General features: G+C 56.2%; 1 protein-coding gene across 3 annotated transcripts; it reads left to right on the top strand.

Moving 5' to 3' along the window:
• Positions 1-5,007: 5,007 nt before the first annotated feature.
• On the top strand, positions 5,008-15,840 carry EPHX2 (epoxide hydrolase 2). Of its 3 annotated transcripts, none has more exons than XM_042893462.1 (19): positions 5,008-5,100; positions 8,189-8,273; positions 8,456-8,615; positions 9,507-9,697; positions 9,910-10,032; positions 10,360-10,434; positions 10,646-10,741; positions 10,881-10,959; positions 11,190-11,224; positions 11,379-11,405; positions 12,565-12,650; positions 12,781-12,892; positions 13,033-13,107; positions 14,147-14,192; positions 14,278-14,380; positions 14,475-14,544; positions 14,628-14,708; positions 15,442-15,500; positions 15,580-15,840. In XM_042893462.1, exons 2-19 carry the CDS (start codon positions 8,247-8,249, stop codon positions 15,662-15,664), a joined length of 1,530 nt encoding a protein of 509 aa, XP_042749396.1. In that variant the 5' UTR covers positions 5,008-5,100; positions 8,189-8,246; the 3' UTR covers positions 15,665-15,840. The 3 variants fall into 3 exon arrangements, with proteins under 3 accessions (XP_042749396.1, XP_042749394.1, XP_042749395.1); XM_042893460.1 differs by lacking the exon at positions 5,008-5,100 and adding an exon at positions 6,320-6,483; XM_042893461.1 differs by lacking the exon at positions 5,008-5,100 and adding an exon at positions 6,944-7,031.
• The last annotated feature ends 172 nt before the right edge of the window (positions 15,841-16,012 follow it).

Here is a 16,012-nt window from a genome sequence, read left to right as displayed (position 1 = left end):
TGCATCCCTGTCCTATTGCTGCCCCTCCTGCATCCCCATCACTGCCCCTCTTGAATCTCCATCACCACCCTTAATGCATCCCTATCCCATTGCTGCCCCTCTTGAATCTTCGTCACTACCTCTAATGCAGTCCCATCACATTGCTGCCCCTCCTGCATCCCCATCACTGCCCTTAATGCACCCCCATCACTGTCCTTAGTGCATCCCCATCCCTCATCACCCCATGTCCAAACAATTTCCCCGATGGATTTCCCATCTCTTCGTGACACCAAGTGCACTGACCCCTCTGCAGCACTGCCCCGGGGGACATGAAATGCTCACTCGGGCTGTGCCAGGCGCATTTCCCCAGGGCTCCAGCAGCCGCTCAAGGCTGAACCTTGGGATGCCTGCGGGCGATCCCAGCTGAGCCCTCAGCAACCAACGTGCAGTCAGGGCAGCAGCAGGAATAAATAACTTCCAGAGAGCTCGTTGCCTTTTGTGCTCTTCTGCTTTGTTTTAAAGGGAGAGCGAGGGGGATTTTCAGATGGGAACTTCACGTGCAGGTGGGAAACTTTCCCCGCTGCTCCGAGCATTGAGGCAGTGATCTGCATTTAAAGAGGAGGATTTCCCAGGGAAGAACCGCGTCTCTCCTCCCCACCCAGCCCTGCCCCTTACCTGGAGAGAGGTCTTGTGCTCCGTTCCCTTCGCTGAGCCCACGCACGGGGTGGGGATGCTGTGCTGCGGAGGCTCCGGCGTGCAATGGGCTCCTGTGGAGGATGTTCTGCTGTCCTCAGAGCGGTGACGAAAGGGGAGGAGGGAGGAGGGTGAGCCCAGAGCGCTGCGAGGAGGAGGAGGAGAGGGGAGGAAGGTTCTCTGTGGCCCCCTACCCCCTTTCTTGTCCTCCTGTGTCTGGGTGGGATGTAGGGATGTGCAGCAGGGCAGTGGGGCTGCAGCACGGCGTGGGGCGCTGCACTGGGCACCGTGTGGGATCCTGCAATGGGCATTGCATGGGGTATTGCAAGGGACATTGCAAGGGGCATCGTGTGGGGGCACTGCATGGGGCTTTGCAAAGGGCATATTGCATGGGGCATTGCATGGGGTGTTGCAGGGAGACATTGCATGGGGAACTGCATAGGGGTATTGAATAGGGTATTGCACGGGGTGCTCCCTGGTGTACCGTGAGGGGCATCGCATGGAGTATTGCATGGGGTGTTATAGGGGAGATTGCATGAAGTATTCCATAGGCAGTCCAAAGGGCACTGCATGGGGTGTTCCATGCTGTACTGCAGGGGGGTGGAGGCAGCTGCCCCCCATCAGCCCACTCACCCACCTGCCCTGAGCTGGTTTTGAGGCCAAGCTGCTCATGGGCAGCTCCCACAAAATGCTGCCAAGGAGAATGTCACAAAATTGGGAAAGCATCCTGCATCTCCCCCACCCTGCAGGACTAATTTCCCTTCCACCTACAGCCAGACTGAGACGCCCATTGGGTGCAAACAGAGGGATGGGGACTGAGCTTTGACAGGGGGTCTCTCTCCATCTGCAGGGGATGGGAAACCCTGAGCTCATCCTTCTCACCTCCTTCCTGGGCGAAGGCACAGCCCTGACCCAGACCACTCTCCCTCCTTCCTTCCTGCTAGGAAATGTACTGCACAACCTTCCTGCTACTGATGCCCAGCACTGCAATTTCCAGCCCTGGGGGACCTGGAGAACAGTTTGCATCCTTTCCCCTGGGAGGTGAACAAGGAGGCAGAACCAGGCTTGGGGGGCACCAGAATGTGCTTCTCTCCCCATTCTGCAGCCCAATGTTGGACCCCAGCCCACCTGCACGGACTGAAATCGGGGCAGTGGGTGCCACCTTGGGGTGCTGAGCACCCAAAATACCTGAGGAGAGGAGCACTGAAGTGGTGGCATCACCGCTCTGGGTGCTGTCCTTCATTGAGGAAGGAGACAAAGCAGATGTGGCAATAATGCTGACGCCTGGCAGAGCGCAATGCATCTTTATTGTGCTGCCTGCAGCTCCTGGAGATGTGTCACTGCTGCTGCCTGAGGTGTTCCTGTTGCCCAGCCCCAGGGTTGTGCAGTGCACACCTATGGTGTCCCCAGGCTCTGTGATGGTGTGGCCAAGACGTGTCCTCCTTGTGTTTAAACAGATCAGAGTTTTCTGCCTCCAGCTATTTTCCTAATGCCCAACCCTCTGTAGGTTCAGTGCACTCCGGTTGCCAGCTTCAATTTACTGCTGGGCTGCTTGTATTCATCTCCCATAGCTCCAATCCAGCACTTCTCTGCCTGTGTGTGTGCAGCCACTCCAACCCCATCCCCATCCCCATCCCCATCCCCATCCCCATCCCCATCCCCATCCCCATCCCCATCCCCATCCCCATCCCCATCCCCATCCCCATCCATCTCCATGCCCACCCCCCCAAACCCCATCCCCATCCCCATCCATCCCCACCCCATCCTATCCCTATCCCCATCTTCATCCCCATCCCCCTCCCCATCCCATCCCATCCCATCCCCATCTCCATGCCCATCCTCATGCTCACCCCCATCCAATCCCCATCCCCAACCCCATCACCATCCATGCCCCAGAGAAGACGGCGATCATTTGTAGAAAGGAACAGCATGGATGAAGACAGTCATCACGTTTGGATTTTGGGGGTTGCACACAGTAATCCTCGGGGCTTCCTTCCAGCTTGAGATATTCCATGTTTCTCAGATTTTGGCTGATTTTGGCTGGCTGCAAACGGTTGCATGGGCATAGCATGTTCAGGGAGAAGCAAAGGGGCTCAGAGTTCTGCTGGAGAAGGAAGGAGCCTGCAGCAGGGAGTGCACGCAGTGCCATGGGGCTCTGCAAGATAAATGCATTAAATACTTGGGGTGATGGGCATCATGTGGATGAGGACTTGCACAGCAGGCTGCAGCCCTCAACCCCGCCCAGCACCCAGCTTGCTCTGCAAATGCCCTCTGCAAAAGGACTCCTTGAAAGCAATACAGCATGAGTGCAAAGCAGCATCCTACCAGCAAGCGAGGCTGTACGGAGGGCAGAGGCAGAGCTCAGCCCGTATCCTATGGCTGGGCAGCAGCAGCACGGGTGGCCGAGCGCTGCAGGCGGAGGCTCAGCTCATCCTGGAGGCGCTGGGAGGAGGCGTCGAGGACGTGGGCAAGGTGGGAGGTGAGATTCAGCACGTGGGCCACCAGGCGGATGTCCTTGCGCAGCCTGTGGGTTCAGGGCAGGGACATGGGTGGGTATCAATGGCAGGAGATGGCTGAGCCTCCAAATCCTATGGGTTTGGGCAAGGGATATGTGTCTGGATGTTAATGACATGGAGTGTGGTTTAGGGGCATGGTGGTGATGGGTTGGGCTTGATCTCAGAGGTCTTTTCCAATCTTGATGATTTTCCAACCTTCATGATTCTCTCATTCTGTTTGGAAAGGATATGGTGGCAGAGCCTTCAGACCCAACGTGTGGATATCAGTGGCATGGTACATGGTCAGTGGGCACGGTGGGAATGGGTTGGGTTGGACTTGGTGATCTTAGAGATCTTTCCCAACCTTAGTGATTCTATGATTCTATGTGAGTGACAAGGGATGGGGGAGCTACAAATGCTATGTGCTGGAGGCAGGGACACATGCATGGCATGAGATGATTGAGCCAACAAAACCTGAGGGTTCAGGCAAGGGATAAATGTCTGGATATCAGTGGCATGAGACATGGTGGGGATGGATCAACGGCTGGACTTGATGACCTTGGAGGTCTGTTGAACATCCAGTGATTCTACGATTCTGTATCAATGGCGTGGGGTGATGGGGCCTCCATACCCCACCTGAGTCCCACCAACCAACCACATGTGCTCACTGATAGCACTGAGCATCCTTAGGGCCACGCAGAGCAGCACTCTGGCCTGGTTGCCCGTAACGCCCACCTGTGGAATTTGGGGTGATGCTTCCTCTTACCCCCATCACCTGCAGGGAGCATCTCCCCTGCCTCTCCCCTACCAGAGACCTCCAGATTTCAGAACTCCCCAAGAACCATTCCTTTCTCCACGCTCATAAGGACAGATGGCTGTTGGGATTTGGGGTGCTGCTCACTTACTTCTCCCTCTTCTCCACCACCTGCGGGTGATCGCTCTGAGCCATGTGAGCCTCCAGCTCCCTGCGCACGTTGTCCAGGCTCTCCCCAAATTCCTGGTTGGCCCCACGGATTGCAGGCAGTGCCTCATTGATCACATCCTGGTACCGGGGTTGAGGTTCCTCCAGCACCGCCGCCGCCTCCACATCCTGCAGCGTGGCCCTGTTCTGCTGCAGAAGGCTCTGCAGGTGCTCCAGCTCCTCACGGGATGCAAGATGGGATGGCACACGGGGTGGACCGCAAGGGTTTGGGGCATGGAAAGTGATGCCACAGCGCTCAGGGTCCCCAGGAGGGTCCTGCTGGGGGGTGGCACGAGGGAGCAGGGCGCACAGCCCCACCAGCAGGCAGCAGGCCCACGGGACCATGGTGTCCTATGGGGAGAGGTGGGCGTCAGCACCCCGCAGTGGGGCTGGGATGCTCTTGGGGTCCCTTCTGCATCCCACCAGGGACCCTCAGATTTCATTTTGCAACAGCAAAATCCCTCAGGGACACTTCTTTTCCTATAAGGGATGGCAAACTTTTTGGCTGCTGGGATTTAGGATCTGGGGGATGCTATGTGCCAAAATGCAAAGGGGGGGGAAACTGAGGCACAAGGGGGCTGGAGCTGATCCTGCTCCTCCAACTCCCCTCCGTGCAGGAGAGAGGGGCCGCGGTGGGGAGCAGCAGACAGCTCGGCTCTTCCAAAACCAACTCTGGAAACCAGTGGAAACCGCTGGCAGCGGGGCTGGAGGGGCGGAGACCAAAGCAAAGCGCCCTGAAGCGTTGGGGAAGGACCGGAGATGCCATTCAGAGACCGCAGCGCCGTGGCACCCGGCCCTGCCATGAACTGGCTGGGTCTCAGCACAGCGTCTGCTGGCACAGAGAGCCGGGCTCCATCCTGGCCAAAGCCAGCAAAACTCTTCTTTTCCTCTCCTTCCTCCCCAAAATGCTTTCGGATTTTTGCTTTGGGGAACTCACTGCCTGTCAGGGGTCCAGGCTTTGCCAGAAGCTGGGTAAGGAGCTTTTATCCGGGTGGGGCACGGGTGGGTGGGGGGCACTGAGCAAAGCAACTGGATGCCCATAGCTGGGAAAAGCACAGCTCACGGGGGCTCAGATCCCACCCAGAACAATTCTTCCCCCCAAACCAAAGAAATTCCCACCCTCCCCAGCCCCCAAGCAGGGAATGGCCCCTGGCCCCCATGCACTTTGTTTGCAACGCTGCAATAACCCCCCTTCCCCAGCATACACTCTACAACCCGCCCCTTTGTTCCAGCATTTCAACCCCACTGTTCATTTTGCAGTTGGGGAAACTGAGGCACCAGGGGTGGCACTGCTCCCTTCCCACCCCCATAGCCCCCATCCCACTCACTGCAAGGCGAGGCGATGGTCCTGCAGTGGGATCTGTGCTCTGGAGGCTGGGCCAACCCACGCACATGTGCACACGCATGTGCACACACACACTGTGCTCAGCACTGAGCGGGCCAAGCTTTGAGGTCTGGAGTGGGATGTATGGGGTCGTGCAGCCCCCCAGAGGGGGGATCCGTGTGTATTACAAAGCTGGGAGGGGTACAGCTGTGAGCAACATGGCCAGACAGTGTGCATACGTGTGCATGCATGTGCTAAGTGTGTGGATGTGCTGTGTGCACACGTGTGACTGATGGGGCATACGGTGCTTTCTGTGCGTGCTTGTGTGAATGTGTCTGCAAGCTTGTGCATGCAGACCTGCATTTCTGTGTGTGTTTGTATACATGTGCATGCAGATATGCATGTTTGTGTGCGTGTGCACATGCATGCAGGTGTGCAGGTGTGTATGCGTGTATGTGCAGGTGTGTATGCACGTATGGGTGCATACGTGTGTAAATCCGAGGGGTGCAGCAGGAGCCGAAATGGCTGCAGGACCTCCTTGTTAATGCCCCCCAAAATGTAACATAGGGCAAAAGGCAACAGATTTGGGCACTCGTGAGGACCTGGCAGACCGCTACCCCAAAACCATGGGGTATCAGGGGTCCCACAGCCCCGAGAGGGCGGTGGTGGGGCCGAGGAGCGTTCTCATGTCGGGACGTCCCCCGGAAGGACACACCTATGGGTGAGCGTCCCTGTGCTGAGTGCCGGAGGGAGCGGGCCGGCGGCGCTAGGACCTGCGCGGCGCTGCTGAGAGGGGGCGTGGTCACAGGGCAGGGGGCGCGGCCTAAAGCATCGAGGGGCGTGGTTATGGGAAGGGGGCGAGGCGGAGGGCGCGGCCTTCAGGCGGCTGAGTGGAGGTCACGGGTTCGAGACCGGGCGGTGGCGGCAGTCATGGCGCGGCGGTTTGCGTTGTTCGATTTAGGCGGAGTGCTCTTCGAGCCCGGCCTGCAGCACTTTCTGGGCTCCTGCGAGCGGAGATACGCCTTGCCCAGGTACGGCTCGGCGTCGCTCTGTGGGTTGCGGCTCGGAGTCCTAAGAGTCGCCCGCCCGCTTGACAGCGGAGCGCCTGTCAGCCAGAGACACGTGGAGACGAAGCGGCGATGTTGTGTGTGCGGTCGCCGAACGCGCGGAGTGTGCGGGGTCTCAGCGATAAATCCGACGGGACGGGCGGGGGAGGGGGTGGAGTGCAGGATGGGGGTTAACCCCCCCCTAAAATTGGAAATTTCTATAGAGGATGTTGATGTAGATGTGGAGAAGAGCGCCTGATGGGTGTGGGAGGAGAAATAAATATGTTTTTGTTCATGAAGAGCCCCACACACCCCAACTTGGAAGGGGGAAGCCATCAGCCCCTCCCTTATGCCTTCAGTGGGGCTGCGCTGCCTGAGACCCGACATAAGTCGTTGCACCCCCTGAAGTGCTCCGTGACAGCCTTCACACTGCCCGAATTGGGGTGTTTCACCCCATTCTGATCCCGGAGACCTTTGGGAACCCTTTGCCCTATTTGATTTTGGGAACTTCACAACGCCATCAGCTCCTGAGGGTGAGCAGAACAGGTCGGGGCTGTTTGCACCACCTGACGTGTGCGGGGCGGGGGGAGGGCAGTGGGATTTCAGCACAGCGATGCATTTCGGTGCGATTTGCAGAGCTGAAGCAACGAGTTAAGCAATACAAATGCAGCGGAGCAGATGGAGCAATAAATTCCTCCATTATCAGCCGATGAAACATTTCATCCTTCACCTCATTACGAAAAAAAAATCGGCGACACCGATCTCGCTGGCACGGGGAAATCGACCCGAAGGAGTTCTGTCCCGGAGCCAGCGCTGTGATTTTATTTTATTGCTGCCTCAGAAGGCCCTTCGTGAGCTCCTGATAGGGACAATTATTTTCCCTGAGCTGCAGCTTTGCACAATTCCTCGCTCTCGGCTGTTTTCTCCTTGGCCAATCGGCCCTGCATTGTACTGAGATGCGAAGTAATTGAGCTGCCAGCTGGAATGGATGGGTGGCCTCCCTGCGCCCCTATGATGGGGATGGAGGGGGTTGGTGCTCAGAGCCACCTCCATCTGATGCATCTCTCGCACCCCCCCCAGTCTTGGGGTGCCCAATGTTCAGTCCTGGCGTGCCCCCTTCCAGGTTTTGGGGTGCTCTCCCCTTGGTTTTGTGATACTCCCCTTGGTAGTGAGGTGCCCCCAGGCTTTGGGATGCCCCTTCTTGACTTTGGGATACCCCTTCTTGACTTTGGGATGCCCCTTCTTGGTTTCGGGATGCCCACTTTTGGTTCAGGGGGTCACCTCTTTGGAGGCTTGGGGTACTCCCCCCAGTCTTTGAGGTTCCTCCTTTGGTTTTGGGTTGCCCTCATGGTATTGAGGTACCTAACCTTTGGTTTTGGGGAGCACCCCCAGGCTTTGGGATGCCCCCCCCCCCCCTTGGTATTGGAGTACTGACCCCTTGGTTTTGGGGGATCCCCTTTGCTTTTGAGGTGGCCCTTCAAGATTTGGGATTCCCCCTTCTAGGCTTTGTGGTATCCCCTTCCATTTGATTGTGGGGTATCCCACCATCTGGTTTTGCCGTGCCTACCCCTTGGTTTTGGGGTACCCTCCAGACATAGGGATACCACCCCCAAGCTTTGGGGTTTTGGTTTTCACCCCCAGGTCCTGGAGTGTCCCCTGACTGCAGCACCCCCCTCTCTTCCTTTTGTAGGAATTTCTTGCGGGACGTCCTGTTTGCAGGTGGTTCTGACAGCCCCCACAACAAGGTGATGCGGGGGCAGATCACCCTGTCCCAGGTGAGTGGTTGAGCACAGAGTGGGGGGTGTCCATCAGCTGCCCCTATATGGAATGGAAGGGTCCAGGGTCTGGAGTTGAACCCTTTGGTTTTGTGGGATGCAGCTGTTGAAAGTGAGGTGCGAGGCTACGGGTGCTGCCTCGCCACAGGACTGTCTCTGATGGGATGTGGGATGTTTTCCAGCTCGTCTCGGAGGTGGATGAGGGTTGCAGGCAGCAGGCCTCCACTGCAGGCATCACGTTACCAACCAGCTTTTCCATCGCCCATGTGTTTGAGGAGATAGCAGCCAAGAGCACCCTCAATGCCCCACTGCTGCAGGCTGCCAGAATGCTCCGGAGGAATGGTGGGTGCTGGGGAGCTGTGGGGTATCCCTGCTCATTCAGGATGGAAAAGACCTCTCAGATCCCCAAGTCCAACCCTAGCCCAACCCACTGTGCCCGCTGCTCACGTCCCTCAGTGCCACATCCCCACGGTTCTGGAAACACCTCCAGGTTTGGTGACCCCACCACCTCCCTGAGCAGCTGTGCCACTGCAGCACTGCTCTTTATGAGAAGAAATGTTTCCTAATATCCAACCTGAACCTCCCCTGGTGCAAATTTGAGGCCATCATCTTTCAATCCTTGGGGACAGGAAAGGCTGCGCCTTTAGGTGGTTTTGGTGCTCCTGGGTAGTGTTGGGGTGTGCTTGGTTTGTTACCAAGCAGAGCCTTGATGATCTTGGAGGTCTTCTTTAACCTCAGTGAATCTATGATTTTATTTAGGAATATGGCTTAGTGGGCATGGTGGGAATGGATCCACGATTGGACTTGATGTTCTTAGAGCTCTTCTCCAAGCTTGATGATCCTATGATTCTAGAAGTAGGCATGGTGGTAGTGGATTGCCAGACAGACTTGATGATCTTGATGGCCTTTTTCAACCTTAACAATTCTATGATTCTATTTAGGGACACAGTTTAGTAGGTGTGTTGGGGATGGGTTGATGGTTGCACTTAATGACCATACAGCTCTTTTTTTAACCTTTGTGACTCTATGATTCTGAGTGGGCATGGTGGTGATGGGTTGGTGGTTGGACCTGATGATCTTGGAGATCTTTTCCGACCTTAGTGACTCTACAATACAGTACCCATGATTGCATCCAAACGGCTTTAAAATATCTTTGGGGAAGGAGACCCTTAGCCTCTCTGGGCAGCCTGTGTCGCAGTCACGAAGCTTTCCCTCATCTCTGCCTTTCCCCAGGGTTTAAGACCTGTGTCTTCACCAACAACTGGGTGGATGACAGTGCGGGGCGGCTCTTCACCTCCTCTCTGCTGACCGTGCTGCAGCGGCACTTCGACCTGATCATTGAATCATGCCGTGTGGGGCTGCACAAGCCAGATCCCCGCATCTACACCTACACCCTGGAGCTGCTGCAGGCACAGCCACAGGAGGTACGGGGTCACCATCGTCCCCTGCAGCTTCTAAGATGCTGGTGGTGATGGTGCCCAGAGAGCCTGTAGGCTCTCCTCCTTGGGGAGCTCCAAAGCCCATGCCTGTGGTGCTAGGCACCCTACTATGGGTGGGGAAGATGGGGACCCAGGGGTGCCTGTAGGCCCAAGCACCCTTGGGATCTCTGAATCCCTTTGTCTGGGATCTGCTCCAGGTGATCTTTCTGGATGACATTGGGGAGAACTTGAAGCCAGCCCGAGAGATGGGAATGGCCACCATACTCGTCAGGGACACCGACACCGTCCTGAAGGAGCTGCAGGAGCTGTCAGGCGTGCAGGTATGTAGTGGTGCCGTGGGGACACCTTGACCCCCACTGGTTCATCAGAGCCTATTGGGTTCTGCTGTATGGGATCTGGGAAGAGGTTGGATCGCTATTCTCTGACTTAGGATCAGCAGTATTAGGGTGGGGGCACAGCTTTGAGTGTCCAGTGCTGATGGGAAGAGGAAGCAGGCACAGTTTCTCCATCCATGAGCAACTCGTGGAGCATCCTGCTGTGACCTTGCATCCAGTGCTACAGTGCCTGCATGGCAGTGCTGGGTGACACTGGAAGCTCAGCACTAGCAGATGCAGTACTTCAGCTTGGGAGCTCTCCTTGCCCCGTAGCTTCTCCATCAAGAAGAACCATTGCCGACTGCCTGTGATCCCGCCACCATGAGCCATGGATATGTGTCCATCCGGGTAAGAGGGACAGCAAATTGTGGTGGGGACAAATGTGCTATTGAAGGCACTGGGACATAGGTGAGGATTTGTCACCTGGCATCGCACTGTGCTGGAGGGGCTGTGCTGCATGGTGTTCCCCATCCACCCTATGGCTAACTGCCATGCATGTGGCTCAGAAGCACCCAGGGGGCTCTGAGGGTGCTAGGTGCTGAGGGTTCTGTCCCCACAGCCTGGTGTGCAGCTGCACTTCGTGGAGATGGGGCATGGCCCTGCTATCTGCCTGTGCCACGGCTTCCCCGAGTCCTGGCTCTCCTGGCGCTACCAGGTAAGGGGATGGGGAAATGGGATGGCCATGTTGGCGTGGTGACACACCAGGCATTGCCATGTGCCTTTTTTTGGAGGTTTCTGTGGTTTTCTGCTTTCCTTTTGGAGGTTTCCATGTTTTTTACTGCTTGCTTTCTCAGATTCCTGCCCTGGCTGATGCTGGCTTCCGTGTTATTGCTTTGGAGATGAAGGGCTATGGCGAGTCCACAGCACCGCCAGGTGAGCAGTACCCATCCTTCCCCATAGGACCAGAATGTACCATGAGCATCCCAGTGTTTTTCCCATCCCTTTGCACTGGATGAGGGGCTCAGGGCATAGTGTCTGCTGTTGTACCCAGCTGGGTGGTGTTGGGCACAGGGCTCTTTCACCCTGGGGAGGCAGAGGGGCTGTCGTGATCCCTTTAGATAAATGGGAGTGCTGCAATGATGGGAATTCTGTCTTTTGTGCAGAGATAGAAGAGTATTCCCAGGAGCAGATCTGTAAGGTAAGGAGCTGTGGTGCCAAATAGAGATGGGAGAGCTGGAGCTGGAGCCCTGGGTTTTGCTACTGCTTATGGGTGAGACCCATGGGGGGGACCTCAGCCTCTGCTTAACACTGGGATGTGGAACCCTCTGACCCCAATCTTCTCCATCCTCCAGGACCTTACCGTTTTCCTGGACAAACTGGTAAGAGCCCCCCACCACCTGCCTCCATATCTCTGCAGCTTGTGCTCTCCCTGTATGCTGTAGTTGTGAACTTCAGGACAGGGATGCTCGTGTCTCCCAAGATCTATAGGGATATCCCTATAGGGTCTGTCAGCTCCTGTTCTGTGTTGCCTCCTCCAGTCTTTAGCTGAGTATAGGGATATGGTACCCACCTCCACGGGAGCATCATCCCATGGCAAACCCTTTGGAATCACAGCAGATCCTGGAGTACTCAACCTGGCAGCCCCCATCCCCTTTTTATAGGGTTTCAGCTCCCATCCCCCTTTTGGGAGAGGGTTAAACCACAGCACAGAGCCTTGCCAGCCTCAGCTTCCCCCCTTGCCATCCTCAGGGAGCTCTTGCTGCTGGAAGGGAGTTTTAATTATATTTCTAAACATCAGCTAATTACAGAGCGTCTGCTTCGTTGTTGCGAGCTGGTGTTTTAATTGGATTTGTTTGTAGGAGCCTGCGGGGGTCAGTGAGGAGAAAGGAAATGTGGGGAGCAGAGCAGTGGGTGTAGGATCTGGCTGCCCTGCAGGGTGCTGCCAGCTCCTCCCAACCCTACATCCCACTGTCACCTGGGGGCTGGTCCCCATAAGTCCCCCTGCAGAACCCCACACTCTACCCTCTCCTTCATCCTCATCCCACTGGTAGCGAAAGGCCCCCCAAAAGAAAGAGAAAACTGCTGTTCTCTGATCTTTTTTTAATGCTTTCTGGGGAAGGCAAAGCTCTCTATGCTCAGTGCTTAGGGTGCCAGTCTCTGCTTTGAGTGGGGGGGGGGGTCATTGGGCTCAATGGGATGCTTACCTTGTGGTTGCACTCACTAGAGTGCTCTCATTAGGGATATACTCAGTGGGATGCTCACCTTGGGTTTGTGTTCATTGGAATGCTCTCCTTTGGGATGTAGTCACTGGGATGCTGGCCATGGGGATGAGCTCAATGGGATGCTGTCCTTGGGGACACGCTCACTGGGATGCTCGCCATGAGGCTGAGCTCAATGGAATGTTCTCTTGGGAATGCATTCCATGGGATGCCCTCCTTGGGGATATGCTCAGCAGGATGCTCTTTTTGGTGCTGAACTCAGTGGAATGCTCTCCATGGGGACGCACTCATGGTCCCCCTTCCTGTCCCTGTCCTGCAGGGCATCCCACAAGCCGTGTTCATCGGTCACGACTGGGGTGGTGTAGTGGTCTGGAACATGGCCCTCTTCTACCCCGAGAGAGTGAGGTGGGTTCATACCTCACTGCCCTTTTGGGGTCAGCAGCCATCTCTGCAGGGAGTGCCCCATTGCCTTTCATCCTGCAGGGGATGCCTGGCTTTGCTCCCTATGGTGACTATGCTCCCCGCATTATCCTAGGGCCGTGGCCTCACTGAACACCCCATACCGACCAGCAGACCCCACAGAGGACATCGTGGAGAAGATGAAAAGCTTCCCTATGTTTGATTATCAGTTCTACTTCCAGGAGCCGGTGAGTCCGAAATGAGGGACCTGCCCATGTTGGGGTCCCTAATGTGCACAGTCTTTGCCTACCCCATGGCTGGACTCCCAGTGCCATCCCAGTGCCATGGGGCACCCAATATCACCCCACTGCCCCATCTTACACTGCAGGGTGTCGCAGAGGCTGAGCTGGAGAAAGACATCGGCCGTACCCTGAAAGCCCTTATCCGTTCCATCCGCCCAGAGGTAGGAGAGGAGCTGGGAGGGAAAAGGATAAACCTGGGGGGAGGTGAGCAGAAGAATTTGGGGATGGCTTTATACTGCCTCCGGTGCCCTTCAGGCACGCTCCACCTGCGTCTGCTGCCCTTTCTGCCTGCAGCACAGCCTGCATTGAGCTGCCATCACTAGGGACCAGAGTGAACGCATCTCTGTGAGCAGTGTGGGGCTCACAGCCCTGTAGAGTGATGAGACACTGCAAAGCTGTGCTTTGAGGAAGGGGGTGCTTTGAGGAAGGGAGTGCTTTGAGGAAGGGGGTGCATTGAGGAAGGGTGCTTTGAGGAAGCGAGTGCACTGAGGGAAGGGGAACATTGAGGGAAGGGTATGGTTTCTGCATCCTTTGGGGTGCAGCAATGCTTGGTGCTGACTCATAGAATCATAGAATCATAGAATCATAGAATCACTAAGGTTGGAAAAGACCTAAAAGATCACCCAGTCCAACCGTTCACCTATTCCCAATAGCTCCTACTAAACCATGTCCCTCAACACAACATCCAGCCTTTCCTTGAACACCCCCAGGGTCGGTGATTCCACCACCTCCCTGGGCAGTCCATTCCAGTGCCTGACCACCCTTTCTGAAAAGTAATACTTCCTCATGTCCAGCCTGAATCTCCTCTGCCGTAGCTTGAAACCATTCCCCCTGGTCCTATCACTAATGACACGAGAGAAGAGGCCGACCCCCAGCTCACTACAACCTCCCTTCAGGAAGTTATAGAGAGCAATAAGGTCTCCCCTGAGCCTCCTCTTCTCCAGGCTGAACATTCCCAGCTCCTTCAGCCTCTCCTCATATGGCCTGTGTTCCAGACCCCTCACCAGCTTTGTTGCCCTTCTTTGAACACGTTCCAGGGCCTCAATATCTTTCTTGCAGTGAGGGGCCCAAAACTGGACACAGTACTCGAGGTGCGGCCTCACGAGTGCTGAATATAGGGGAACAACTCATGGCAAGGAGGGGCTCACAGCCCCACGTTGGCCATGGATGACCCCCCCTAGCATTGTGCCATCTTTTCAGGACCGCCTGCGCTCGGTACCTGGCATGCATGGTGTCCAGGAGCGAGGTATGGGGCTTCTTGGGGGCACAGCTCTGCAGTGGGACTGAGCTGGGGGTTGGCCATGCTCCCATTGCCCTGCTTTGTGCTGTAGGGGGGCTGCTGGTCGGCTTCCCAGAGGACATTCCTGAGAGCCTCATCCTGCATGGTGCTGTGCTGCAGTACTACATCGAGCGCTTCCAGAGGTCTGGCTTCAGGTAGGAGCAGTGCTGTGCCTCTGTAGGGCCGTGTCATGGGCTGGACGATGGAATCGGTGGAGCTGTGCTCCAATTGCCCATTCCCTTTCCTCAGGGGTCCACTGAATTGGTACCGGAACATGAGACCCAACTGGCAGTGGGCACTCTCAGCCAAGGACAGGAAGGTGGGCACGGGGATCTCCCTCATAGAAGCAGTGTGTGGGGCCACCACAACTCAGATAAGTGTCACCCTATGTGTCCCCTGCAGATCCTCATGCCAGCACTGATGGTGACAGCGGGGAAGGATGTGGTGTTGTTCCCCAGCATGAGCAAGGGCATGGAGGAGTGGGTACGTGTAGCCCCATCCCAAAGCCATTGGGGTGGAGATGCTTCCGTGGGAGCTCCAATGGGAATGGAGCTCTGGGGGGTGGGAATTGTGATGGGATATGGGCTGGGGTGTGGGATGTGGGGAGTTAAGGAGGGTTGCAGGGGGTTGCGGAGGGGGTAAGAGGAAGAATAAAGGGTGGGTAAAGAAGGGGAGGAATAATTGGGGAATAAGGAAGGAATAAGAAGGGGGTAATGAGGAACCGAGGGGAATAAGGGAAGAATAAATAAGGAATAAGGGGAGGATAACGGAGGAATAAGGAAGGAATAAGGGGGGAATAAGGAAGGGATAAGGGAAGAATAAAGGGAGAGTAATAAGGGAGGAATGGGGAGGACTAAAACAGGAATAAGGAAGGGATAAGAGGGAAATTAGAATGTGAATCAGGAGGGAATAAGGGGGAAGGATAAGGAGGGGAATAAGGGAGGATGAGGGGAATATGGAAAGAACAAAGGGGGATGAGGAGAAGACAGGGATATAAAGGGAGAAATAAGAAACAGGTTAGGGAAGGGAAAGGGGGAAATAAGGAGGGGATAAGGGAATGTGGGAAGAATAAGGGGGATAAGAGGGGATGGGGGGATAAGGGTGGGATAAGGAGGGCATCAGGTGGGGCCTAGAGGGGAAGGGGTGGTATTTCCTTCCTCAGCAGAGGCAGGAGGGGGTCTGCTCCTGGCCCAGCCCCCTCCTGCTTCCTCCAAAGATCCCACAGCTGCGCCGGGGGCACCTGGAGGCGTGTGGCCATTGGACACAGATGGAGAGGTGAGGGCTGGAAAGGGGGACCCAGGGCTGGACCCCCACTCTATGCCAACTCCAACCCTACTCTCTGCATTCCCCCCAGGCCTGCGGCCCTGAACAAAATCCTGGTGGAGTGGTTGGAGGGCCTCCCTCCGGATGGGGCCATGCTGAGGGTATCTCGGCTGTGAGCATCCCTGCAGCTCCATCCCAGGGCTCCCCTTGCCCTGGGGTGATGCTGGAAGGGAGGATTTGGTAAGGAAGTCTGGATGCACTGACGCTGCTGCTGCTTCAGGAATTGCCTTCTGCCTTTGTAACACAGAGAAATAAAGCACCCATGGGGCTCAGCCCCCCACTGCTTCTCCCATGGGGGTCTTCAGGACGTGGGTTGGTGCTGCATCCCTGCAGTGCCAGAGCTCATCCCATTCCTGTTTGCTGAGCTCCAGGCCCTTGCTGCGGCCTCACAAAGCTTGGAGCAGACAGCCAGGACGGTGGAAGGGCTGGGCAAACATGCCTGGTATTTCCCTTCCTTTCCTCCA

Source organism: Lagopus leucura, unplaced genomic scaffold, assembly GCF_019238085.1.
Source record: "Lagopus leucura isolate 7727_CA_CO unplaced genomic scaffold, USGS_WTPT01 109-23_obj-0_obj, whole genome shotgun sequence".
Classification (NCBI taxonomy): domain Eukaryota; kingdom Metazoa; phylum Chordata; class Aves; order Galliformes; family Phasianidae; genus Lagopus; species Lagopus leucura.
The sequence above is the reverse complement of the archived record's forward strand: the minus strand, read 5'-3'. Positions and strand labels throughout refer to the sequence as shown.